A 27,877-nucleotide genomic window follows, 5' to 3' on the forward strand; every position below is an offset into this window, starting at 1 on the left:
AAGGATTTAATCCGTCAAGACGAGTAGTTTTAGTTTTAACTTGTTCATTGGGCTTCACCCACTTTTGCCCGACCATCTAATTCTTGAGGTTCATTTGAAATTCTACCTGACTGAATTTGCCATGGAATGTTGTTAATCTCCCCCTCCTCATCTCTTAGTCCTCTACTGTTGTCAACACACTGATCCTCTCTCCCTTCCCCACGATCACTGCCACCTCTCCCTTGTCCCTCCTTTCATGGTCCTCAGAGTTGAACCGAGATCGGGGTAAATCATGTTTCTGTCCATCTGCCTCTCTGTTCTCTTTCTCTTCCTCTCCCCTGTCCCTCTTTCACTTCTTTTTCTAACATCGGCATTCCATCATGAGAGGATTGGATGTCTCTGTCCATCATTCCTGTTCATGCATTGCATCACATTTCTCACTTTTCCATCTTCATCTGCAAATGTCGAGAATGGAATCTGGCATTTTCTAAATATGATAAGAAAGCATAGTGGAAACATTAAGAATGTCAGCATTTTTATTTATCTTACAATCATTTTCACTGGTGTCAATAAGACCTGGCACACAAATTCACTAAATCATAGCAAGATTTAAACATAAATAACAGTGATTAAAATAAGTATACAAAGTCTTGAATTATATTTTATGATTCAATCATTCTTTTATATTCAAACCACGAAACATTTTCACTTCGTAGATAATATAACTCTACTCACGAGCTACAATGTTGTCATTATTTTGTGTAGTATATCGTGCACTAGATTCCCTTCAACATTTAATGGACAATGCCCCAACCTCTCTGACCTTTAACAGCGGTTGTGAGTTGCATGATTTTGTGTCTGTGTGTGTGTTCACCAGGACTGGAGGTGGACTGGGATTTTAGAAGGTAATAAGCAGTTTTTGTTCTTTTGGTTTTTTTTGCATATTTAAAAATTCTGCAATACTTTGATTTCTCCATATGTCTTCCTGTTGTGTTTTTTTTTTTTCTGAAAAGTTACAAGTACGGTAAACAAAACACACAGGTGAAAGTTCAGCTCATGAGTAAATATTTGAATTACCAGTTCACCCCTGAGTACTGCAGTACTTTAACTTGAATATTGTATTTTTTGTGTGCAGCTGCAAATTATTATTGTCTTTGTATGTTAGACATGTTGTTCATATGACTGCATATATGATATGTTTGTGGTTTGAGTTATTAACTGTATGCTTGTCATGTTCCTACCTCCTGTATGTTGTTTGGCTTTTGTTTTGTGTCAGATCATATCCATTTGCATTGCTTTTATTAATAGTATTTGAAGAAATTCTTTATTTGGGTTGTAAAAGAGAAAAGAAAAATACACAACTTGGTCCGGGGAGGCTATTGCAGTGTCAGTAACTAAAATCAATTGGGAGATAACGGTAAGTTTAAAATGACATTTTATTAACACTGTAAAACTTATGATTGTAAATTTATAGTAATTAATTGGTAGCAGCTTTGCATAAAGTACTGGTTTTTATGATGTGTTGTTTTCCATATTCTTGGAAATAAAGAATGCAGTTCTAATCACATAGTTCTAAATAAATTGCCCCAGTATGTAAATTGTATCTGGATCCAAAACATTTATGTACTATTTAAAGCACAATGATAATTTAAAGCAAAATTAAACTTTCAAAGCAAAAGTTTTTCACACAATCCCAACTAATGAAATTCAGTTTTTACCAAATAGCTTTAAGATATATTGTCTGCAAGGTGAGGGATCAATTCACCAGCCTTCCACTTGGTGGAGCGACTGTCTACCATGAGAGTAACGACTGCTCATGATAATACTGTACTGTTGAAAAAAATCAGATTAAGAAAGCAATATATAGACTTATGTTTCATCATGGAGTTTGCCTCATCACTGCAGCTCTGAACATCTTTCACAAAGAGCTGAGAAAGTTTTACCACGTCCCTTCATTTTCATATTTTAGGTTGTTTTTTTACCTTTGCATGATGCAAAGGTATAGATAAAATGTCATTATTAAGTAATGAAAGTGTAAATAATGACATGTGGTGTATTTGCACTTTACTGCTGTAGAATTGGACTGCTCCTCTCTAAATGTCTATATATGAAATAAATATTGCTGTTCAGAATTTATTATAAATTTACATCTAAGTTTTACAGTGTACTATTCCCACCCAGATAGGTTAAAGGTTTTATTGCATTTAACTTGACCAGAAGCTGATTTTAGGAGGTGATGTAACATTTGTTTCATTGAATTCTTTTAGATGAAAAAGTGATGGCGGACGATGAGTTCACCTGCGACCTCTTCCGTTTCTTGCAGCTGCTTTGCGAGGGTCACAATAACGGTGAGAATGACGTGTGTTTCAAATGACTAAAATTGAACCGAAATGATAGTTAATAAGTTATATTCTCACAGAATCCTGTTTTTTAAACTGTTTAATAATGATGAGAAATTCTAAATAATTTACCGTAGATTTTCAGAACTACTTGCGGACACAGATTGGCAGCACGACAACCATCAACGTCATCATCTGTACTGTAGATTACCTCCTCCGACTTCAGGTGCAACATCTGACTTAACACCAACATGGGGCAGTTTTCAAAGAGCACATGAAAAATTAACATAAAAGTTTGGAAGGGTTTAGTACAATTTATCTTTCAGCAAAGCTGCATGTGCTGTATAAGGTGCATATTTGAGTGGGTCACTGATAATTTAATGCAAACATCCAACCAGTCATTTTATCATCCACACAGCCCAAACATCAGAACACTGTAAAAAGTCTGTCTATAGTATTTTATATTGTAAACTGATTTTTTAATGTCTTTTTTTTTTCTATGGTACAAAAAAAATGTTTTTATGCCATGAGCAAATTCAACTCACCCATTTATTTCCATAAAGGAGTCAATCAGTGATTTCTACTGGTACTACTCTGGCAAGGACGTCATTGATGAACCAGGCAAAAAGAATTTCTCCAAAGCTATGACAGTTGCAAAGCAGATCTTCAACAGTCTAACAGAATACATTCAGGTGATTTGTTTTTTGTTTTAAATATCTACACCTGATGATTTTTTTTTTTTGTCCATCATGTGAATAACTTAACAATATCTCTCTTCAGGGCCCGTGCACAGGCAACCAGCAGTCGCTGGCCCACAGCAGGTTGTGGGACGCTATTGTTGGTTTCCTTCATGTCTTTGCTCACATGATGATGAAGCTGGCTCAGGTACACACACATGATTCTATCATCAAACTTCCCAAACCAAATGTTTTGCTTTACAAACACACAATTAGACACAAATACTTATTATATCCCAAGTTATCAATATTTATCAAATCCACTTTTATCGCATATTTTATTTTCCATAATTCAAAGGAAGTTAGTGGGTAGCTATGAAAGTCACAATGATTTTTTTTAGAGTCAGTGATAATCCCAATTGTGCATTTCCCATTATTTTGAGTTTTATTTTTGCTTCCTATAGCCATAGCTTCCCTTCATCTCATTGTGCATCAAGTTAGTGGTAGCTCACTAAATAGCCCTGCATTGCCAATAAATGTCCATCTGTGGATATTCATTGGAGGTGACATCTAACAATAAAAATCATACAGCAGCTCTTGAAAAGAATTCTGCTGCCACAAGCTTAATATTAGACATGCTTGCAAGCTTCTGTTTCACAGGTGGCCAGAATACACTGTATATACTGTAGCATCCACTCATACAGCTGGATTCAATGTGTGTTGTTTTACATTCACCTCATTCTGAATGGACAGAATTTTGGTATGAATATGAAAGTTTTATAAAAAAGCACATAGCTGGTAAAACCACTGATAGCTGAATTCCATTTAGCTACTTCATTGTCAGGTTTCTGGTGTCATTCAATGTCGTAGGACATACAGCATGAACAGAAAGCAATGTCACTTCTCAAGTTTCTTAAAGCCCATGCTGTTTTTTTTAATTGAAGAAACATTTTTGACTGGCAGTGATGCATCATATTAATATTAGACTACATGGTGCAAGTTCATTACTACAAATGAAAAGCCAAAATACTCACAGGGAACTCACGTGACCTTTTTGTGCGTGGCTCTGACTCATGCCACTCCTTAATTATTATCACAACATTTGCATGCATAATGCTTTAATCATACACTTGAGTTTAGAGCCAAGCAAAAACATCAGCATACGCTTAACACGTTTGCTGCATCTAACTAAAATTTCCATTGCTCTGCCCTTCCTGATGTGAATCTCACAAGAATCAGCTGTTTTGTTTTTTTGCCATGAATTCTGGGATACTGTGGTGAACCAGTGGATGGGATATTTTAAATGTGTAATTCCTTGAATGAAACTGTAATCCTAGTACAGCTCATAAAGATATTTTGTATTTATTCAGGGAGTTTTTGATAGCCTAGAGAATGTTTTATAATATTTCTCATACAAAAGAGCCTCTAAGACTGTAATGATGTTTTCGATTGCTTAACACGTGAGTAATTCATTATGTAAACTGTCTTCCACATGGTCAATGCAGGGTAAAGTATGTATCCATTTTATTTATCTATTGATGTGATAGTGTGTTTACTAGCTTGAAATTTATTCAATGTTGGTTTCCTTTAACAGATTGTTTTATATTCACCTGCTTTTAAAAAAATGTAATAAGAGCTTAACAGAAACCGTCCTTTACAGAGATGCCACAGAACGGCATTTTGAATCCTCCACAGTGAATAGAGTCAGTCAGAGCCAATCGTTTTGAATGATTACTTCAGTATCTTTCCCAGTCGAGCAAGTTAGGAGTTTTAAATTGTCGATCAGGCAGGTCGCTGAGTTAGTTATGAAAAGCCTACAGCCTCTGAATATCAGAGCTGTAATAACAAACTGAAAAAGAGAAGAGACAAGGCATAAAGAAAGCTGGAAAAACAAGATGAAACTAGGATCTGTGACAATTCCAGTGCCAATGCCAAAACCAAACCAACCGAAACATTTTTTTATTTATTTATTCAAACCACACCTCAGTAAATACTGCTGTATTTGTCAGAGAGCTCCAGAGTGCGTGGGTGATTCCTGAACGGACATTTAGCGTGTTACATTTTACAAAAGGAACTGATAGTAGTTGTTTTTCTGCTTTAGTTCAAAGCGTAATTCAATGATGGAAAAACTTAAAATTCTTAAATCTCCCATTTTTAAAAAAAAATTATTTAATCTCTTTGAAAAATGTTTATTTAAAAATATTTCATTTGACCATCAAGGATTTAAGATGAACTTTATCTTGGATGGTATTTACGATGTATAAAACTGTATTTGTTTTAACAGCATTAAAACATCTTTTTTTGTCTAAATATAACAGAAAAAAATTATTTCAGAGCGAGGTATCTTCTCTACCAGGTCAATGTTTTTAGTAAAATGTTAAATAATAATATTTTCTGTTTCCAGCCATATTTTCCTTATTGCTCAAGTACAACACTGTGACATTTTTAAACCCGTGGTGTTACATTTGAAGCAAAATTTTGCTGAATTGTTTAATTATTAACATGAAAAGCAGGTGGATACAAACCGTCCTGAGAAAGAGGCCGACTTTTAACCTCCACTTTTGGAGTTTACACTTTTAATATCAAATTATTTGGTGTTGGAATATACATTTTGATGTGACATCCATTTTGTGTGGTGAACATTTAACAGGGTTACAATTCTGTCACTCTTTTCATTCACTAATTATTAACCTGGAGGAATATGCTTTTCACTTGTGTTGTGTTGCTTTTACTTCTATTGTGTTATTTTGGTTACATCACTAAATATTAATATAACGTTTTTATATTTGCAGTATTTTGATGCTCTGTACGTCCAAACACAAACCATAGAAAGAGAACAACACTGTGGTGTTAATGTGCTTCTGTTTATATTTCATACTGTAGACTTTATCAGAGGTGATGTCCTTCTGAATTAAGGAAAAATTATTGAACTATTGATTACTAGCTCCTGCAGTGTTATTTACTTGTTTGTTGCACAGGAAGAAACATCACTGTTGTGGTATTTATTGGTGGGTTTCCCTCAAGCCAAGGTGGTCACTTTGAGAGTCAAGAAAAGTGCTATATAAATCTAATTCATTATTATTATTATTATTATTATTATTATTATTATTATTATTATTATTATTATTATTATTATTGTGTCACAAAAGCCTCAGCTATTAAATATGAGTCAATCAGTTTTGTATCATGAATTTTTTATTCTAAGTAGAAATAACAGATATTTTAACTTGTGTTTGTATTTCACATCTACCACATAGAAATAATAATACAGTCATGATAATTAGTAAATTAGACATTGTGTTAATATCGCAGGAACTAGGTTATTTAAGCTGGTTCACATTTTAATTTTAATTTTAATTTTAATTTTAATTTTAATTTTAATTTTAATTTTAATTTTAATTTTAATTTTAATTTTAATTTTATACACTGTTATAATCCCGAGGGGAAATTAAGAATTTTGTTCACATCATCACATTTTGTTCCAAATTTTTTTTTTTGTCAGCATGAGGGTTTGGTTATTTAACCTCATCTTGCAGCACCTCCTATGTTCTGAATGTAAATGTTTGCAACACAGAGGATTTTGAATCGGCACCTCGGATCATAACAAGTATTTGAATCACTATGCTGTATGTTAGAACAATGTTTGTGTGATATTTTCGAAAACTGTTCTCCACTTCACTGTCTTCATAAATATATGTAAACCTCTAATATTTTTAAAATTATAGCTCTTTTGCCATCACTGTAAGATCTTGCATCTCTTTATGGTCACAGGACTCGAGCCAGATTGGTCTGCTGAAGGAGCTTCTCGACCTACAGAAAGACATGGTTGTTATGTTGCTGTCACTCTTAGAGGGTAAATGAGTTTATAAACTGTTTTTATTTCCTCCTGTCATGTCATTTTAAAACCTGTGTAACTTTTTTATGTGAAATACATTTCAGGAAACGTGGTAAACGGCACAATAGCCCGGCAAATGGTTGACATGTTGGTGGAGTCCTCCAGCAATGTGGAGATGATCCTCAAATTCTTTGACATGTTTCTCAAGCTGAAAGACATCGTGGCCTCGGATGCTTTCAGGGATTATGTCACGGACCCTCGGGGGTTGATCTCCAAGAAAGACTTTCAGAAGGCGATGGACAGTCAGAAACAATACTCCCCCTCTGAGATCCAGTTTCTTTTGTCCTGCTCTGAAGCGGATGAGAATGACATGATCCACTACGAGGAGTTTGCCAGTCGCTTCCAGGAACCCGCGAAGGATATCGGGTTTAACATCGCGGTTCTGCTCACCAACCTGTCTGAACACGTCCCCCATGACACCAGGCTCCAGAACTTCCTGGGACAAGCGGAGAGCGTTCTGAACTACTTCCGCCCCTTTCTGGGCCGTATTGAAATAATGGGCGCCAGCAGAAAGATTGAACGCATCTACTTTGAAATTAGCGAAGTAAACCGTAAACAGTGGGAGATGCCTCAGGTGAGAGAATCCAAACGACAGTTCATCTTCGACGTCGTCAACGAGGGCGGCGAGTCGGAGAAGATGGAGATGTTCGTCAACTTCTGCGAGGACACCATCTTTGAAATGAATATAGCATCCCAGATTTCAGAACAAGAGGAAGAGGAAAAAGGGGAAGAAGATGATGAAGTAGATGAAGGTGGAGGGGAGGGAGGACCGGGAGGGGGAGCAACTGGAGGAGGTGATGAGGATAGTAATGGAGAGGAAGGGCAGCCTGAATCCAGCTCTGCGTTTGCTGACTTCATTAACAGCATGATATGCTTCTTTAGCATCTTCACCTTCCGTAACCTCCGTAGACAATACCGCAGAGTGAGGAAGATGACGATCAAGGAGATTGTAGTGGCATTGACCACCTTTTTCTGGACCATCCTGATGAGTATACTTCATTTCATATACAATGTGTGCAAAGGTTTCTTCATGATCATCTGGCAAGCTCTGTTTGGAGGCGGTTTAGTGGAAGGCGCTAAAAACATCACCGTGACTGAGATCCTAGCAAGCATGCCAGATCCCACGCAGGACGACGTGCACGGAGACGGACCAGGGGAGCCGAGGACTGGGGAGGAACAAGACACTGGGGGAGTGACGGATACTGGGGAGAGTGGGAGTGGAGAGGAGGAAGAGGAGGACACCCAGGAAAAGGAGGGTGGGAGGATACCAGGTATTGATGCTCCAGGAGGTCTTGGAGACATGGGTTTGGAGTCGACTGTCGAACCGCCGACTCCTGAAGGAACTCCCATAACAAAGAGGAAGATGGTGGGTTTAGAGTGAATAAAAGTCCATTCAAATATTCCGCTTAAATTAATATTTTAGCTCATTTTTTCCACTTTTATCAATAGTGATAAAAAGGAGGATCCACTGTTGATGTGGGTTTTGCTTTGTTGCAGCCGCTGGAAGAGACCGATGCTTGTCAGAAACCAGCTGAACCTGTTCCGGTAGAGGAGCCCCCACCAGAGCCCGAAAAGGCTGAGTGAGAGTCTATTGATCTTCTAACTCCATTATCAGGGTTTTTGACCTTTTTTTTTTTTTTTAATCCAAGACCACATAGCCTACAATAGAACAGAATATTTTTCTCTGACGGTTTTGTGATGGTTCAAAAACGTCATTATCTGCAGTTCGAATCATAATTATTCAAGTCTCCTTTTATGTTCCATTTGCAATAACCAGATCACGCAAAAACACGAAAACACTCAATAAAACAGATTAAATGTTCTTTCCTCCTACTATATTTGCTAAAAGACTACCGTTAAAGTAAATCTATGAAGGTAGGCTGCTGGTTTTGGCTCAGTACTGACCCAAAAGAACAAGAAAACTGGCTCCAGTTGCTCAAATCCGTCTGGATGAAAAAAATGAAGTTTAAAATACTGTTTTGTGGATGATGAAACTAAGTGTGACTTGACCTCACTTGAATCACACAGAAAATATCTGGTGGGATTTGAAGAACATGGCTGCAGCATTTAAACCCAGGACATTAGCAAAAGGAGGCCTTCAACCAAGAGAAATGGGCTAAGATTCCTGCCAGAAGCAGGTGTCTCTGGTCATGCATCACATTCACAGCCGGTCGTAACAGTAATAGCAATAATAGTAATCTAAAGTCCTGTAGAAAATGCAGTAGTCAATAAATGTAGCATTTCATGGCATGTTTATTCTGGTCTTGTCTGATATGGTTATTGCAGAAGAATAAGCAGAACGTTTGGAGTGTGTGTGGAAGTGGTCTTCTGTCAAAGTGATTTGATTTTAACACGGATGAAATGGCAAAACTTCATGACTTCTGTGTTGACAGCGTGGAAGCCAGGGAGAAAGCAGAGAAGGAATCCCAAAGTAAGGAGGAAAAACAGTCAGAAGCACCAAAGAAGTCAGCAAAGAAAAAAGAAAAGCAGCCTAAAGGGTTGGAAGGTTTTCAGATCTGGACTGAGCTGGAAACCCAAAGAAATAAATTTATGGTGATGTATTTGCTGGAGTTCTTTTCAGAATAGTTTAGCTATAAAATATATCGCAGAAGATTAATGAACGTTTGTCTGTAGACACATGGTCAATAAAAAAACATTTGTGTGTTTTTAATTTTACAGAACTACCTCTCCAGAAATTTCTACAACCTGCGTTTTTTGGCTCTGTTTCTGGCATTTGCCTTGAACTTCATTCTGCTCTTCTACAGGGTAAAAACAACAACAACAACATAACTTTAAGTGAATATGTTGTGTTTCTTCAAGCAGTTGGTTTTTGTTTCTAGTGCAAAAAAAAAAAGAAGTTCAATTATGAAATTATGCTTGCAATGCTGGAATCAATAAGAGAAAGATACATTTTCAGCAGTAAATCACGTTTTTCGGAAAAGTTTTTCAGAAAAAGACAATAACTCTGATAATATTAATATTGTGTTGTGTTCTTCAACACCTTTTCCTCTCCATCCTCCTTCCTTCCTTCTATTATGTGACTGCATGTTTTGGCATCATCAACTTGTGGTTTTTATCCTCCCTACATTATGATGATATATGTCCTTAACTAAGAAGCTAATTTGCATTCCTGTTCTATTAAAATATTTGTCATAATTGAGGAGAGAAAGTTATTTTGCATTTATTATCCCTGTAAAATATAATCCATTGCAAAGATTTTTTATTTTTTGTGTGTGTGTGCAGGTGTCGGACACACCACCTGAAGGCGAGGAGATGGAAGGGTCTGGACTGTCAGAGGGAAGCGGGCTGTTTGAAGGCTCAGGGCTGTTTGACGGATCAGGGGACGAGACTGAGGGGTCTGGAATGGCTGAAGGAGATGAAGATGATGAAGACGTCCCAATTTATTTCTATCTAGAGGAGAGTACTGGTTACATGCAGCCCACACTGGCCTTCCTTGCTGCCCTGCACACAGTCATCTCCTTCATCTGCATCATCGGCTACAACTGTCTCAAAGTATGACAGACATTCAGCACAATGTTGATTTCATGTGTAAAAAATCACTCTTGTACCTCATAAGAATTATAAACTATAGTGAGATTTTTTTCAAAACCAAATTGACTTTTAAACCCTGTTTGCATTTGTACTTGTCAGATTCCACTCGTCATCTTCAAAAGGGAGAAAGAACTTGCAAGAAAGCTGGAATTTGATGGTCTCTACATTACAGAGCAGCCTGAGGATGAAGACATTAAAGGCCAGTGGGACCGACTGGTCCTGAACACACCGTATGTGGATAAAGAAGCCATTTGTGTCTTATCGATCTCAATAGCGTTGCTATTAAGTAAATAAAAATAAAATAAATCATCTTTTTTTTTTTTTTTCACAGCTCCTTTCCAAACAACTATTGGGATAAATTTGTCAAACGAAAGGTGAGTTGTGTTTGATTCTGTGTTGAATGTGCAGGTTAATTATTAACATAACATCTTTGTCCAGGTTCTTGATAAGTATGGAGACATCTACGGCAGAGAAAGAATCGCTGAACTCCTGGGAGTTGATTTAGCCTCTCTGGACGTGAGTCAACAACATGAGAAGAAACAGGGAGAGCAGGACAACTCTGTGTTTGCATGGTACAGTACCGACTTCAGATGCTGCTCATTTAAAATGGATTTCAACTAACTTCACCATGTTTTCTTAGGATTACCTCCATTGACATCAAATACCAGATCTGGAAATTTGGTGTTGTGTTCACAGACGGTGTAAGTAAACCCATTCTACTTTTAATGCATACACCTCCTAAGCAGAGCGATGCTATGTCATAAGAACTGATAGCAGAGCGTCCTCTACTGACAGAACCTCACCAATGCCCTGCTTCTGTTGGGTGTGTCCCATTGGGGGTCTCCACAGGGTGTCAAACCTTTTCCATGTCAGCTTTTCTTCTTCATCCTCCTGTCTAACACCAACTGCCCTCATGTCTTCCTCACTTCATCCATCCACCTTCTCTTTGGTCTTCCTTTTGCCCTTTCCTGGTAGCTCCATCCTCATCATCTTTTCACCAACATCCTCACCATCTCTCCTCTAGACATGTCCAAACCATCAGAGTCTGCTCTCTCTAAATTTGTCTCCAGAACATCTCACCTTCTTCTTCTGATGAAGTCATTTCTGATCCGACCTGGTGACTCCTAGAGAACCTCAACATCTTCATTTTCCTGCGCCTCCAGCTCGGCTTAGAACTTTATAAATAACGAGTCGTGTTGTTTCTTTGCAGACTTTCTTATATCTCTGCTGGTACACCATAATGTCTTTGCTGGGACATTATAACAACTTCTTCTTTGCCTGCCACTTACTGGATATTGCCATGGGTGTCAAGACTCTACGCACCATCCTGTCCTCAGTCACACACAATGGAAAACAGGCAAGTCCCCCCCTCAAAAAAAAGGAAAATAAACAAACAGACAGCCAACTTTTCAGTGTACTTGGCTTCAGTTCAGACATTCTAAACCTGTGCTGTTCTTGTGTCCACCAGCTGATGATGACTGTAGGCCTGCTGGCTGTGGTGGTGTACCTGTACACCGTCGTCGCCTTCAATTTCTTCCGCAAATTTTACAACAAGAGTGAAGACGAAGACGAACCAGACATGAAATGTGATGACATGATGACTGTGAGTAAACGGGTGACTGACGGGTGAGTCCCGAGCTTGGTCGAGACAGCAACACCTCCTAAACGATGTGTGTCGTCCAACACGTCACAGTGTTACCTGTTCCACATGTATGTGGGCGTGCGCGCCGGCGGAGGCATCGGGGATGAAATCGAAGATCCTGCTGGAGATGAATACGAGCTCTATCGGGTGGTGTTCGATATAACGTTCTTCTTTTTCGTCATTGTCATCCTCCTGGCCATTATTCAGGGTAAAGACCACACGGTCCTACAAGTCACTTCTTATATGTGTTTATTCTTTTGCTCATAAATACTTCTAATCATGTTTTTGTAGGTTTGATTATCGATGCCTTTGGAGAACTCAGAGACCAACAGGAGCAGGTCAAGGAAGACATGGAGGTGAAGTATAATACTGTAGAACCATTTTTAATTCTTCAAACGTGGATTTGATGGTCATCACTGGTTTGTGTGCAGACGAAATGCTTCATATGTGGAATTGGAAGCGACTACTTTGATACAACTCCACACGGATTTGAGACCCACACGTTAGATGAACACAACCTGGCAAATTACATGTGAGCATTCCTTCTCTATGTCACAGTGTGTGTGAATGCGGCTTACGCAAATGTGTGGAAATGTTAACATGCGACTCCTTTTCAGGTTCTTTCTCATGTACCTCATCAATAAAGATGAGACAGAACACACCGGTCAGGTCAGTCCAAGCTGCTCTCTCATCAGAATTCCCTCTGGCTGTTGACTGTGAGCTCATTTCAGTTTCTAAAATCAGGCTTTGACCTACTTTTTTTTTTTTTTTTACTTTATTCCCCATCAGGAGTCCTACGTTTGGAAGATGTACCAGGAGCGTTGCTGGGACTTCTTCCCTGCAGGGGACTGCTTCAGAAAGCAATATGAGGACCAGCTTTCCTAGCCTACAAGTGTTGTTCTGAGCGTGCGAATCAAAATGACAAATTATTTTATTTATTTATCTGTTAAAACACGACACAATTTGATTGGATGGTGACAAAGGATTTTATCAAATGATGAAGACACTTTGGTAACTTCCAAGCTGGGAAAAAATTGTCTGTTGAGTCTTTGTAGAGACGACAAAAACGTCTGTAATGAATTATTTTAGTCAAATTCATTACACAGTTTTACCTTTTTGATTATTGTGTCAATAATTATGCATCAAGGATTTTTTTGTTCAGTTTTCTGGCTTATAGGTTTGGAATTAAATTATTTAATAATTGTTAGGACAATTTCATGTCAGCAATGATGAATAAATTCTGTGTAAAAATGAGCTTCATTGCATTGTGGCAGTGACTCTATAATACTGACTGTATAATGAATGTAGTAATCAGTTAAAGTGAATACTGGCTATGGACATGCGTCTTAATCTGTAACATTTACTATAAAGAATAAATCAATTTTACTTGTCGATTAAGCTATATGTGGTCAAAAGTTCTTTAAATTTATTTGATCAGTTTCCACCTTTTTAGCTGAGTTATTTGTAATTCTGATATTTTTCCAATGCTGTATAATTTTATTTTGATTTGATGTAATTATGTAACAATAAATATTGATAACAGTTGATAACAGCAGAATTATAGACAAAAAGACACATTACATAAACATGGGTATTAATTTATAGGCTTTTCTGGATAAAGGAAGGCTGTTTTTAATACCATCTGGATTTACATGTGAGGAATTAAAATATTTCTATGTGTGTAGAACTGGACTGACACCAAATCTAAATAATGCTGAGTTTTTTGTGACATCTCAATGCAACCCAGTTTCATTCCCAGCTGTTGAACTCGTGGGACATCCCATCTGAATGTGGATTAAAGCTGAGCATTAAAACTCACAGTGAGACTCGTGTGATTTTTATCCATCCCGTCCTCGAGCATTTCTCTGAGCTGGTTTGACTTGGACACGTCTGCTTTTAACATGAACATGTCGGAGATCCATCATGGGACCCTCAGGATGTACGGTGAGTTGATCCACTTCCTCTCCCCTCCATTTCTTATAGGATAATATTTGAAGACCTCAGTGCATTTTGTGCTTAAGTCACATTACTGTAAAACTTAAAATGATCTTCATTCTCATAATTGATAAATTTGAATGTATTCTGCATATGGAGGTGTGATGACCGTGGGTGTTCAGTAGGATAGTGAATGTATTTTACGTCCAGCATTTAGCTGCATGTCTAAAATGCTGTGATGCTGTTGATAATCAGCAACTCTTTAGACCAAGTATGAGATTCAAAAAAGAAGATTTTGGCAGAACCATCCATTCTCACTGAGAGGTTTAAAAAAAGATGTTATGAAAGAAATTATTTAATATCCAGAGCTGTCAAAACACAAAGAAACACATCAGACACAATCTCAGTTGTTTGTACTAGTAATGTAATTTGGTAATTTATTAACAAATTCTGCCCATGTAGGTTTTGTTTTTTCCCCCCAATATGTATATAGAAAGACAGATTTAACTGACAGTGGTAAACATCATCTGATTGGTCAATCCCCACAATCACAGCCTGTTGATCCTCCAACCGTACGGCTGCCTCTAATCCATGGTGATGATGCAATAACAGCATGTTCATGCTCTAATCCAGCTGTACGCTGCTCCCAATACCATCATCACTGAGACCATAGCAGTCAATAAGCTTTTGGTTGTGGATTATAATTTGAAAAGTTTCATTTCCCTCATGTGTACTGTTTACTATATATACAGTACAGTCTTAAATGTGTCTTAAATTTTAGAACTTGCTTCTGTCCAGGTGGATTTATTTTCAAACAGTGGAAGAAGAGGTTTCTGCTCCTGACAGCTGAGGGCAGTCTCCTCGTGTGCCACGATGCTTCGTCTACGCCCGACCAGCTCGTGTCACTGCAGAGCGGTTGTGAGGCGATTGTGGAAGGAAAGGAGATCCTGGACCTGCCCAGGTTACCCTCCGGCTGCTGCAGGGATTGCTGCTTCGCTCTGATCCTTCCCCAGAAGAAATACCTGCTGCTCCTCGCTGAAGCCCCTGCAGACTGCAGGTCAGGGGGCTTCATTAACTCGAACAGTATACTATGAGCCCAACAACCTCTCCCCCAATATAACCGCCGCCTCAGCCCTATAAAGTAACAGTCTACTGATCCCAGCCAAAATAACTGATATATACAAGAACCAAATGAAAGTCAAACTAGTAGATGTACAAATAAAACACTGCGAGTTAATTAGGCTACGTTCAAATTACAAACCTCATTGTGCAAATCTGATCTTTTCACCCAGATTAGATTTAGCTCATGTTCATAATCAGGAGTGATCTGCATCTGGTTTTAATCTGAACACATGTGCGCCTCACAAATGGAAACCATGCCCGCAGTGATTTTCCATAAGTGATCTGGATCACAACAACAGAGAATGTCTTGTTTGTCAGCGTCATGCACATCAGACTTAGATGGCTTTACCTCTATTGATTGTATGCATGACATTTAGCAATGGAGGACGCAACAGTTTACGCTTCATTGTTGTTGTCGTCTGTTTATCTGTCTTCTTTGGTTGTTGACGTGTAACTACCTACATATTTTCCTTTCCTGTAAATGTGCCGTTTGAATAGATTTGTCAAACAGTTTACAGCAATATCCACAAAACAGGCCCTGACACATTGGACCGGTTATGTTATCAGAATGCACTTTATTGATGTATTGATTGGTGTGTTTTATGATGTACTAACAGAATAAATGTTTCTTTAGTCAATGGCTGAACGTGCTGAGAAAAGTGAAAAATGTGAGTTTATAAATCGAATATATTTATCAAGAATATTATTAATTTTGTAATTTTTTGGGGATTGTGAATAGATTGAAGGAGTCTTTTTTTTTTTAAATTCCCCCCAGAGCCTCTCATCACCTCCCTGTAAGCGACATCATGTTCCACCACCTCGCATTAATCTAAAAGATCTGGTTCCTGAGCAAATCCTGGACAAAGATCCACCAACTCCACCAGTTAGCGACACGGAGGCGTCCTCCCCGGGGCCCCCTACGTGTGCCTCCCCAAAGGAGAAAGGTGAGCGTAGAGTTTTGTCGGGTTTTCTTGTGAATCAGCTCATTATGATCAGATTCCTGCTTGAATTGTGTTCAAAATGTAATTTTTCTTCAACTTCAACAGGCAGGAACTCCCCTCGCTCAAAGTCTTACAAAGGGGGGGCCCATTCAGTGGGGTGTCTGCGTCACGGCACCATCAGTAATGCTCAGGCGGTGAGGGCGATGTATCTGCTGATGGGGGGGGCTGCTGCCTCCTCTGCTATGGGGTACCTCGGTACGTGCTCGCTCTCTAATCTGGAGGCCAAAGCTCCTGACATGCCGATCCACACAGATTTCTCTGGATTAGGCCCAGCAGGAGGTTACCACACCAGCAGCCCGCCGCTCGACTCCCCCCATTACAACAGCTTCGACTTTGAAATGGCAGATTCTGATTTTGATGCTTTTGATTGTGGTGGGTTTACTTTCTAAGGATGCGCTGCGTTGAGGCTTTCTCAGATGTTTTGTCTAAATGACAAGACGAAGACAAGTCTAATGATTTTTTTGTGATCTATTCCCTTCAACATGACTCCCATTGTTGGTCATCATTTCATTGACAGCCTCCACTGATGTATCCTCATCTTTGAACACTGAGGTGTTTTCAACATGAAGGACGAATGATTGTTTTGTTAGTTTTGTGTGAATTACTTTTGACTTTTTCTAACTCCTAAGGAACTTAAAGAGGAAGGTTGTGTCATAAAGTTTTGGTCTTCTTCCATTATGTGCATTATATGTGATGCATATAATATGCTATATATAATAATAAATATGCATTTATTTTGATGATATACAGTGATTGCTGTCTGTACTAATAGATTTGCAACTTGCGACACTTGTGTACATTTTCTCTCACTTCCTTGACTGATTTTCCATTAGATATCCACTTCTTACTGTATTATATATGTTTGTTCATCTGAAGCAATTTTTGTATGTGTAAGTCAATCTCACATGTAATAAAATTCACAAGGTGTTGTCTTTGTCTTCTACTCTTATCCTTTCTTTCCTTTTATTTTCTTTCTTAAGCTATAAGTAATATTTTGTCCTCATCTGCTGTTAATATGATATGAAAGCAACAAGATTTTAGAGGAGGAACCGTCAGATGATGACATATCTTCTTAGCCCAATCAAATTTGTGCAAGGAGCAGCAGCAAACAGTGTTCTTCCTGAAGACACACACTGTGCAGTAATATAATTATTAAGTTTGAAGAGGAAACAATGATAACCTCCATTTGCTCAAGTAAGACACATCATTACAAATATTCAAGATAGTAAAATGACTCAATAGCAGGTAAAATCACTGAGAGTTCCTGATATAACTTCATAAAGAATATTTTAATTTTATTTTAAGAACAGTGCTTTATGTCACACAATGTCAATTTTGTAGATTTTGATAAAAAATAAAGAAAAATATGCACAAAAATATACATAACATTTATTGAGAGAATCCACGTGTGCTATTAAAGGCGACATAAACTTTCAGGTTTTTGAGTCAGACACAAAAAGCGGCCCGATTCAGAAGTGTTGAGTCAGACAGAACTCAGAAGTCACAGCGAAGAATGACCCAAAAGAACATAAACACAAGAGGAATCACACCACAGTAAACAAACACTGTGTCTACTCACTGATTTAATACGTAACAGTTTTCACAGAGCACAGGCAGGTGGACGCGACAAACAGCTCCAATGTGCACCTTTCCAAGTACCTCAACACACGCCGTAGGAAACGAAGGTGAAACTCAACAAACAGAAAGAGAGAAGAGAGATTAGAGTAGTCTGAGGATAAGAAATGGAATAATAAAACTGGTGTGTGTCTGTTTATTTGAGTTCAGACTGAACATGAAGTGACTTGCCATCTTAAGTCGCTCAACTGCTGGAATGTTTACAAGTCACTGCTTTAGACAAAAACAGCTACAGAACAGCTGTGGTCAATTAGCGCCCTAACAGGCGTAAACTGGGGTGTGTACTGTATGTGTGTGTGTGGGTGTGTACTGTATGTGTGTGTATGGGTGTGTCTGTGTGTAAACTTTGTCAATGCAGGAACCGACATTCCAGTTGATTCAGAACTGGAGGCCTTTACTTCTTCCACACTGTGTAGAAAACCCATCTAGAAAAAAAACAACTAAAGATGGGACACAACAAATACAGTGAAATGCAGCCATGCATGAGTTTTCTCTCTCAGGAATGTACGAACAAGTTAATCCCTACTTGAATTATTTTCTTGTACAATCTAGATTTCAAAAAATGTTGGGATTCTGTGTAAAAATTAATAAGATTTAATGGAAATGTTTCCAAATGAAACAAATATAATACATGTGTCCATGTAGTAATATTGCTATCATTGTTGTTATTGCCAACAAGCACCTAATGAATCAGACTTTTTGTTGTCTCTATCTCTTTTTTTTTAACACAATAGGCTTAGTTTGAAATGTATTTCTTTTTGTTTTAAAGTAAAAAAAAAACAAAAAAACAAAGTGAATGCAATTGACTGAAAGCTGTGAGCTTTCAGACAAGACGGGTTGTAATAAAGATAAAAGCAGGTGACTAATAATTACCAATAAAACAAAGGCAGTATAGACCAAAATAAGATATAAATTCAGACTGTAAATCATAAATGAAAATGCCATTATTGTGAATTCAGATACAATATCCACAATTTCATGAGTTTATTTCATTTAGAAAATAAAATCTAATAAAAGGATACAGCTCCAAGAAGGAGGGCACACAGGCCACCTCTTTGGAGAATTCCACAGCCCCCGCTGAGTTTGGAGCGTTACCCTGAAGACACAATAGAATATACTAATAATAATCATAATCATCATTTTTATAATTATGAGTAATAGTCAACAAAACAAAACCTCATATTCAGAAAAGTAAACTGGACAATTACCAGACGGGTGTCAGACAGGATGTCAGCAGATTGAACCGGTAACATTTACTCCTTTTACCAGTCTAATTACAATCTCAGGGTTTATTTAAGGTTGTTTCTTTTAAAATGCTTAATTTATTTACATCTGCAGGATTTTAGGTCATAAGATGCATCATTTCCCATGTAGAACCCAAAACCAATAATTAAACAGGTTCAAACACTGTCTGTGTAGTTCTCATTATTTATTTTGAAAAGAGACGGATGGAGAGATGAAGATGGAGGGAGAGAAAGAGAGATTAGTATTTCTTTTAAATACAGAAACATGATTCTGCCCGTGGATATGGGGATTGTGGTAATTACATAATCAAAAATTTTCTTCTCGAAAAACTTCTCCAGCATTGGGACAGTTTTCAACAATGAAGGAAAATATAATCAAATATATTCTCATGTTTTGTCTTTAACCTAATAATGATACACCTGAGACTGCCCCACTGTACCTGCATGGAAGTTTTTGACACACAACCAATTTCAATCAAGTAACATCACGCTTGGGCTGCACGTTGTTGCAGTAGATAGCACTGTCGGTTGAGAGTTGGGTTGTACCAATTGGTACCACCACGGTACACTGGCGTCATGCCCGGAGTGTCCCCCGCCTCACGCCCTGAGACTGCCGGGATAGGCACCGGCTCCCCCGCGACCTGCGTTAGCAGATTGGAAGAGGACTAATTGGTACCAAAAAAATGTAACCAATTTGGTACTTTAGTTAATATAGATTAAACAGATACTTAAGTCTATATAAACAACTCGTGTCCAATTATTCAGCTTAAAATGCAAGAAATTCAAGATTCCCCATAACTTTTTATTTGTAGATGTCACAAAAATGATTTCAAGGACAGAACAACATTTGGTGAATTGCATAAATAAATGTAACTCAGCCCCACAGAGTTGATCATGCAAGCTACATTCCTCATCCTAACATGCACCAAAGCAGCCTTAAAAACAGAGAAACCAAAGGTGCTAGTAAAACATACAATCTGCACAAGCACAAAAGGTGACACTTTTAGTGGTGGAATAGTTTCCCTTTTAAAAACAAATTTAGGCTCTTTAGCATCAATGGACATGTACACATTGTCTTAATAGAACCAGAAATCACATTTGTGAGTCAGAAACAAAAACCAGCTCGATTCAGCCGCGTTGAGTCCACAGACTGCTTTTTTTTATGAGCTCCAATTGTGTGACAAAGAAAACCAGTCCCTCCCCCCGCAAAAAAAAGAAAAAGAAAAAACAGAACACAAATCTGTTGTGAGGAATGATTCCACAATATCCTTGTGTCGAAACATGTAACAGTTCTCACAGTACAAGCATATCGACATTCCACACATTTCCAAGTAACGCAAAACAATTTCAGTCGAAGGAAACAGTAGTAAAACTCAACAGGAAGAGAGAAGGGAGATTAGGGAAGCCTGGGGTTAAGTGCGAGAATAATGAAGCTTCATTGTGCCGCTTGTCATGTTCAGACAGAAAAGTGATTTTCCCATCTCGAGTCATTCACACCAACTTAAATTCCGGAGTGTTCAGGTTTATACTTGTCAAACCAGCCAAATGCGATATAGCGGTGGCTAACCAGGCATAAAAACTACGTGATGTGCGTATCTGTCATGATGAAATCGTTTTACAATACAGGAACACTGCATTGCACGGTTATTCTTGTAATAATTCTCTAGACTCAATATCTTTTATTTTTCAAACTACTGACAAAGTCTAAATTCTGTGTTGCCTCTGATTCCCATGTCACATTCAGTCTGAACAAGGCCTGAAGCAAAACTGCAGCAGAAATAGGAAAACCACAAACATTCCAGTCATTGGGGATTCAGAGGGAACTGCAGGCCTTCATTTCTTCCATACAGTGTAGAAAACCCATCTAGAAAACAAGAATTAAGGATCTGACACAACAGCGTTGTCGGAATGTATCCATTTTTCAGACTGGCAAATTAACCCAGTTTATCGACAACCACATTGCATCGTGTTTCCAAGCTGGATTCAAAATTATACTAATCAACCTGTGAAATACCATTTTCACCAAAGATGCATGAAAAAAAAGTCAGGATCACAGCATCTAATGGGTAATAAGTTAGAGTCCAAATCTACTGAATTAAGACTAATACAGTTTAATATTGCTCGACACTAGTTTCTACTGTGAATCTGATTTAAATAGCATTTATAAAATGAAGATATCCAAATTTAAAATGTCCTAATAATTTGACAAATTCCCTATCTAAACGCCGATTCTAACACAAAACTCCTTTTGTAATATTAGGTGGTGATCAGAGTTGTTTACATATGGTGCAGAATTCAAGTCAACAATTGTGAATATTTAAAACTAAAAAAAAAAAAGTTTGAAGTGGAACAAGGGCAAACAGATTCATTCCATCACAATTTTAGTTACAATTTGATTTTAGTTTCAAATCGGTAGAATTAATTTACTGTTCCACAACTAACCCTATGAGCCGTAAAGACTCCCAAAAGTTCTGGATCATCTGATAATGTAGATCAAAAACTTATTGTACTTCTTTTGAGCAAAAACCTCAGCCTCCAAAAAATCCCATGCAAGTCCATTCAGAACAAGCAAGCAAAAAAACTGAATTGATACTGGCAAAAAAAAAATATTGTGAAGCTGAGAACTTATCAGTAATTTATAACTGATTTCGTGTGAAATTGAGGAAAACTAAAAACATTTAACAAAAACATTACTATTTTAAAAATATTTCAGTTTGTTTCATTTTAATGCTTTGCACTTGTTCTAAAGCGGCTTCTAATGACAAAAGTTCAAGAATTGTTTTCCATGTACTGGCAATATTCTTTTTTATAATATTTACAGTTCACAACTTGCTCTTTTACTTCAACTTCCTCTTTGCAGCAAGTGGTACCAACTGATCCAATACCAGTGTACTTTCCGTGAATTTTGTCAAGTTAAATACTACGATAATTCTCATTGATGAACATGAAATTATTCACACCAATCTCCAATATGCTCCCAGTTTCTTCTCACCACCAGAAACATGAAGCTTAGGTGAAATGGTCATTCCAAATTGTCCGCAGGTGTGACCGTGAGTGCTTTTGGCTCAACATTTTTTTAAAGGATACAATTCTAAGTAGGAGGGCACACAAGCCACATGTTTGGAGAAGTCCACAGGACACGATAGCTTTCCAAGCTGCTCCTCATACAAACTCAGTGCTTCTGTCGAGTTTACGCCGTTACCCTGAAGACCGGCACAAAAAAAAGTGTAATGTCACACATACAGTAACGATTATAATTTTTTGAAATACAAACTAGGTTCGTGGAAATGGTGTACAGTAATCCCTTGTTACTCACTGTTAATACGGTCACGTAGGTAGTCATGTATCACGTGACTACTAAAAATTTGCAATGTAGTGAAGCAGCAAGTCTTGAAACACGCGAATAAGCGAGGGATTACTGTATTCCAAAATTGAACTACAGCAAAATAAATAATCACTTGTTGAACATCACATAAAACCTTTGACAACTACACACAACAGCAGCAACACAGACCACAAGTCATAACGCTATGAAAAATTTAATCCTTCCACAAATTTATGCTGACTCTTTCCCCCTCCCCAGAAAACCAGTTTCAACAAGGATTTCTGTTAAAATGTGGTCTGGCTGGGATTTTAATCTCAACATTTGTCTCCCACTACATATTCTTTAATGTAGTGTATGGGGGAGTGGGACAAGGGTAGTTGTGGAAAAGAAAAGGACTCACCTGTGTGAAATACTTTCCAGAGGGATGCAAGACTTTTATGGACAGATCTAAGATGAGACGCAGGAATTCCCAAGTCGAGTCTGGAACAAATAGTATTTGCATTAGTGCAGTAAGCAGAATCACTCACTTGCATACATTATTATTTAAATAGGGAAACCTTCTTCTGGCTCAGTGGAAATTGGGATCGCAGTGAGGTCATTAATTACATAGTCAAACATCCTTTCCTCCTGGACATACTGCCTCAGCACAGGAACACAGTCTTCAACAAGTACCTGTGATGCAGAGAAAGAAACCACTAAACATTAACAAGACTGGAGGAGGACAGTGGGGACATTTTAGTCATGTGTTCAGACATGCCTTTCGTAATATGATTATGTGTTCATGAGTAGAATCAGGTTTTTGGTCAGTTTATAAATGGAGATCAACTGATCATAAAATCAAATCTGTTTTATGTTATCCAGACACTTTTTCATAACCAGCCACTTAAAAAGTATAAACAGATTTTATGACATCACGAGTGATACTCACTTGGTAACAGTCCCCCTTCAGGTTGTCAAGGACGTTACCACAGGTTTCTCTCATGTACATTCTGCACCCGTCTATCACCTTCTGGTCAATGTACAAACTGTTAAGGAACAATCAACCAGGATTTCAGGCACAATTATGCATAGATGTAACATGTTGGAAGACAAAAGATAATCAGCATCAATTAGAAAAGTATATTTTAAAAAAAAAATCAGATAAAGCAGTGACAGAAAATGGATGGATGGATAAAAATTACAAACAACATCTGTCATATGTTTCTTCAGTCAACCAGCCATGTTCATCAGGAATGGCATGATATCTGCAGGGAAGCTCAAACTGCAAAGAACCACCAACTTTGCGTTCGACAACAGCTTGAGAAAATCCTCCAGAAGGACAAATTAACAATTATAAAAGGATATCTCCAACATGGTGATCATCTTTGGTTTTTGTTTGACCATCTCAGCAAGGATGCCCCCATCACCTCCTCCTAATATCAGCACCTCTTTTCCTTCAAAATTCTCTTTCCCATTTCCCATGATGGCTTGCGTGTAGGGTAAATCACTCTCTGCCAAGTCTGAAAGGTAAAGTTGTTCACATGGAAACTGATTAACTCATATAAGCTAACACAATCAGGTCAACTGGTACATTTTAATACCAAGGTTTCACATTAACATGCAGTGGACAAATAAATTTTGACAAAATTGGCAAACATGCAATGTGCTGCAGTGTCGTTCCACTTACTAACGTCTCCATCGAGTAGGAGGATATTTCCAAACTGCTTTGAGTGCAGTATTTTAATGTTTTGGTATGCAGAGTCTTCATCGTACAGCACCTGGTCAAAGTCATACTCAAGCAGTCTGCCGTCAGTTGTGGGCCAGTAACGATCAATTTTTGCTCCTCGTGAAAGGACTGGTAGTCTGAGTGAAAGGTGAACAACTCAATATTATTGCAAGAATGTAGGAAACATAGCATCATCAATATATTCTACAGCTCAAACTCTCAGATACTCACCTTTTAATCCGTGTGATATTACCCTCCAGGAGAACCTTTAACTTGTTTTCCAGTGCGGTTACGAGCTGTGTGGAAAAAACAAGTCAAAAACAGAAACTTAAGTACACAATCATTTCCATCACCTTAGAATACAGAAGTACCTTGACATAAGAGTTTAATTAGTTCCATAACTGAGCTAGTAAGTCAATCTGCAACAAATTTTCTCCATTCAAAATAATTTTAATCCGTTTCAGCCTTGGAAAAAAAACAACGTTAAAATTTTTTTTTTTTTTTAAATCAGCCAATAGACATGCAGACTTTGCCTGTGCATGTTTACATAGAAGTTGCCTAAACAAAGTCCATGATGCACTGGCAATGTATCCAGAGTGTCCCCCGCCTCTCGCTGGGGTAGACTCCAGCAAACCCAGCAGAAGAAAATGGATGGATGAAAAGAAACGCAATAGTGACGAAAAGTGATCTTAACATGTGGCAAACAACGAAATACGGTCTCAAGTGCTGTGCTCATAAGCCAACTAGTGGTGGTGTCCTGAAGTACAGCACTTATCAACAGGGACAGAAAAGAAGAAATTCATTCATCCCCCTAAAATTTTTTTTTAAATTTTACTTGGCCACATTACATTATGTCTTATCACTTACTTTATCCAGCTGTGCAATGTCATCATTGTCATAACACTGTACATCAATGGTGACCATCCCATGGGAATGCACTCGCAGGATAGCAACCCTTAGAAACAAGGAGGTTTAGAAAAGACGGAAAAAATGCAAGGAATAATTTCAGTTCACTCAACTGATGCACCACAAAAAAAAGCCACATGGTTTTTGTAAAAAGGTGACTGCTAGTTGTTTATGCAAAAGTATTTTGTATATGTGTAAAAACTTGCAGTCAGTGTCAGTACATAAGTAGGTGTGCATGGCTACACTTTTCATAATAAGTATTGACATTATGTAAATGAACTCCCATTTAAAGGGTTATATAAATTCTCTTACTATATCATAGTCACATTATGCATGTGTGATATGATTCATTTAGGGATTGACATGCAGAATATAAATAAAATGTAATTTTGGAACAGATCCAAATCTTGAAACAGTTCTCAATGGCCGCTCCTATTAACAAATACAGTATTGGATCACTACAAGACTGAAGTTTCTGCAAATATCTCACACACAAAAGGACACAAAGTGACAGAGTTTGAAATATTGTGATAACAATCATGTTGTTCTTACCGGCCCTTCTCGCCTACAAGAGTAGCGACGTATCCATGCCCCTTCATGTCATGGACAGTCTCTGTCATTTCTTGCTCATGAAATATGGACAGTAAACCCGGCACAGTTGTAGCAGGGTCAACTAAAAGAAGACATGACACTTCACAGTACAGTATTGCCTTTGGGGCACACAAAAAAAAATTCTACATCCACATTTAGTAAAATCATTTAAATACTGTCCTAGGGATGAAGCAGTACCAGCCCTTTGCACATACTGTATATTGCAGTTTCCAAGATCACCTTGCAGAACTTCCATTTTTGGCACGTGTGTGTGGCGATAACAATCTTGTTCACACTACAACTCAACACAAGTTATTGAAAATCTGACAGGTAGATGAAACCACTGTGACAACAGCCAACTATACTGGCATTTTCCCTGAAGGAGTCTTCCCAAGAGAATAATATACTTCCAGCTACATCTCTCCAAATCTCTAACCAATATTTACAATTTGACTTGGTTTTAAATCTGTCATCTGATTTCTGCCTTCAAAAAGTCTTAAAATGCAAATCAAGGAATTCCGTTTCTACACCTCAGTATCAGTTTTTCTTCAGTGTGGGCGTCTGCAACCACTTTCAGATCAATAATACAAGTGCATGTAGTATGTCAGGCTTTGAAGAGATATGTAAAATATATCATTATCAATACTACACACTGCTATTATAGAGACTACAAGTTCAGAAATTAATCAACAATGGCAGCACCAGCATGATGACACAACTCCATTATCCATTTCCAAACAAATATACCACTGCCACGACATATAATTAAGCTTTTTGTGGACTTAGGAGCCCAAAGGCCTCTAACAGGTAGTTTGAGGGGTGTGATCCACACGCTACAGTCCGGGGCCTCCGACAGCTCCAACCGGGTTTCTGGCTTTGCCCCGGGGCGCACCGCGCTGAAGCTGACTCTTTGAAAAGACTCGTCTGAACTGATCAATTGTGCTTCATTCCCTTCAGCCTTGAACTGAACTCTAAACTTCTTGGATGTTCTGGACAAAATTTAAATTAGTTCCAGAGGAAAAAGAAAAGATTGATGAGACTTGAGAATTGATGGGTACACAAACAAATCAATAAATCCAACTTTCAAAAAGTTACCAGGATTTTACACAGCGATGGCTTACTCATTCATTAATGAATTTAACTACAGGGAATTTTCAGCAAACAAAGTGAACAACGTGTCTTTTAAAACCACGACCGGGTAATTTACATGTATCGGCAATATACTGTATATTTGTTACGTATGGTTTTAGAATTATCAGTACTTTTATGTTTGATAACGATAGCAAATATCACCACTAATACATACCCACTTAAATTATTCCAATACATAAATTGAAGAAACTTCAATATCTTCTTTAAATAGTGTGGTGATTCTACTTTGAAAATGTAAAAATACACGTTTGGGTAAAAGTGGAACACTAAACTACATAAATGGCCGACATGCTTCTCCTGCACGACCCGCTCGAATGAACACATTTTTACGCATTGTTAGCCGAAGCGGCTAACTAGAGCAACTGGACTAACTGGGTAAGTTGCTACATGCGACACTAGCAACACAAGACCTAAATAAATTACAATTTCATAGTTTAAGAAAATAATTTTAAGCTCTGAGCTCCAACTTGCCAGCAAAAGATGTATTACAGTAAATCTCATTATCAGCCATGCTTTACCCAAATCAGTGGGCAGTTGCTGCTGATCTGAAGGGCAGTGACAGGCTAGTCGGTTGCTATTAGCAAGCAGCTAGCGAGCTAGCATGCAGCCCTGGATGCAAGAACGTCAACCTCAATGCAGACATCATTTATGGGTTTTTCACGCGGTCTTTACCTGGCGTAGAAAGGCTGAAGTCGAGGATAAAGTGTTGCATTGCCATGTCGGAGTACAGCTGTCATCCATGCCTGAACAGCCAGGCTACGAGTATTTATCTGCAAAGACAGAGGGAGGGCCCTGCTTCCAGCGCGCGACGGCTGCCGGGACACTTCCGGGAATGGGCGTGGCTGATGCGGTGATTGGTGGTGCGGTTACAGAGGGAAGAGACCCTCAATAACAGCGACAATGTAATATACAGTATATGTGTACACACACACACACACACACACACACACACACACACACACACACACACACACACACACACACACACACACACACACACACACACATATTAATACATATTAATATATATGTATTAAAATGTATACCCTGTACTGGCCTTCTGGATCACATGTTGCTAATGATTCATGAAGGGAGAAAAGCAGCATTTTCTAGTTGTTGTTTTTTTTTTTTTTTTTTTTTATACCTGATTGCATGCTTCTCGATTTATTCTCAACAG

The 27,877-nt window shown here is 38.0% G+C and overlaps 3 protein-coding genes across 3 annotated transcripts in view; 2 read left to right on the forward strand and 1 right to left on the reverse strand.

Moving 5' to 3' along the window:
• LOC137605748 (ryanodine receptor 1-like) overlaps nt 1-14,949 on the forward strand; it is a 41,482-nt gene extending 26,533 nt beyond the window's left edge. The window contains exons 74-95 of the mRNA XM_068330454.1: nt 2,247-2,327; nt 2,456-2,544; nt 2,882-3,010; nt 3,099-3,203; nt 6,767-6,848; nt 6,935-8,256; nt 8,388-8,470; nt 9,284-9,443; nt 9,570-9,656; nt 10,134-10,403; nt 10,542-10,672; nt 10,774-10,816; nt 10,881-11,014; nt 11,083-11,143; nt 11,653-11,799; nt 11,911-12,045; nt 12,136-12,292; nt 12,376-12,440; nt 12,516-12,616; nt 12,702-12,753; nt 12,874-14,028; nt 14,818-14,949. Coding sequence (XP_068186555.1) covers nt 2,247-2,327; nt 2,456-2,544; nt 2,882-3,010; nt 3,099-3,203; nt 6,767-6,848; nt 6,935-8,256; nt 8,388-8,470; nt 9,284-9,443; nt 9,570-9,656; nt 10,134-10,403; nt 10,542-10,672; nt 10,774-10,816; nt 10,881-11,014; nt 11,083-11,143; nt 11,653-11,799; nt 11,911-12,045; nt 12,136-12,292; nt 12,376-12,440; nt 12,516-12,616; nt 12,702-12,753; nt 12,874-12,969 — 3,530 coding nt within the window. The 3' untranslated portion in view covers nt 12,970-14,028; nt 14,818-14,949. The remainder of the gene's footprint in view (nt 1-2,246; nt 2,328-2,455; nt 2,545-2,881; nt 3,011-3,098; nt 3,204-6,766; nt 6,849-6,934; nt 8,257-8,387; nt 8,471-9,283; nt 9,444-9,569; nt 9,657-10,133; nt 10,404-10,541; nt 10,673-10,773; nt 10,817-10,880; nt 11,015-11,082; nt 11,144-11,652; nt 11,800-11,910; nt 12,046-12,135; nt 12,293-12,375; nt 12,441-12,515; nt 12,617-12,701; nt 12,754-12,873; nt 14,029-14,817) is intronic.
• LOC137605749 (uncharacterized) lies at nt 14,008-16,984 on the forward strand. Its single transcript, XM_068330455.1, has 5 exons — nt 14,008-14,028; nt 14,772-15,076; nt 15,776-15,809; nt 15,917-16,085; nt 16,188-16,984. Exons 1-5 carry the CDS (start codon nt 14,008-14,010, stop codon nt 16,529-16,531), a joined length of 873 nt encoding a protein of 290 aa, XP_068186556.1. The 3' UTR covers nt 16,532-16,984.
• A 2,818-nt stretch (nt 16,985-19,802) lies between these two features.
• Nucleotides 19,803-27,532, reverse strand: sms (spermine synthase). Its single transcript, XM_068331095.1, has 11 exons — nt 27,373-27,532; nt 25,510-25,630; nt 24,919-25,006; nt 24,283-24,347; nt 24,013-24,188; nt 23,691-23,845; nt 23,275-23,364; nt 22,904-23,018; nt 22,747-22,826; nt 22,109-22,224; nt 19,803-20,885 (listed from the first exon to the last, which is right to left on the reverse strand). The coding sequence occupies exons 1-11, from the start codon at nt 27,416-27,418 to the stop codon at nt 20,855-20,857; spliced, it is 1,083 nt and encodes a 360-aa protein (XP_068187196.1). The 5' UTR covers nt 27,419-27,532; the 3' UTR covers nt 19,803-20,854.
• Nucleotides 27,533-27,877: the final 345 nt, after the last annotated feature.

Source organism: Antennarius striatus, chromosome 13 (assembly GCF_040054535.1).
Source record: "Antennarius striatus isolate MH-2024 chromosome 13, ASM4005453v1, whole genome shotgun sequence".
In the NCBI taxonomy this organism is placed as follows: Eukaryota; Metazoa; Chordata; class Actinopteri; order Lophiiformes; family Antennariidae; genus Antennarius; species Antennarius striatus.

Excerpts from the sequence above, each read along its gene's own strand:
- sms (XM_068331095.1), bottom strand. The coding sequence starts at position 27,418 with ATGGCAATGCAACACTTTATCCTCGACTTCAGCCTTTCTACGCCAG. Across the intron at positions 25,631-27,372 it reads CTTCAGCCTTTCTACGCCAG|TTGACCCTGCTACAACTGTG; the intron begins GTAAAGACCGCG and ends GTCTTCTTTTAG. Across the intron at positions 25,007-25,509 it reads CTTGTAGGCGAGAAGGGCCG|GGTTGCTATCCTGCGAGTGC; the intron begins GTAAGAACAACA and ends CTTGTTTCTAAG.
- LOC137605749 (XM_068330455.1), top strand. The coding sequence starts at position 14,008 with ATGGGACCCTCAGGATGTACG. Across the intron at positions 14,029-14,771 it reads TGGGACCCTCAGGATGTACG|TACAGTCTTAAATGTGTCTT; the intron begins GTGAGTTGATCC and ends CTATATATACAG. Across the intron at positions 15,810-15,916 it reads TGCTGAGAAAAGTGAAAAAT|AGCCTCTCATCACCTCCCTG; the intron begins GTGAGTTTATAA and ends AATTCCCCCCAG.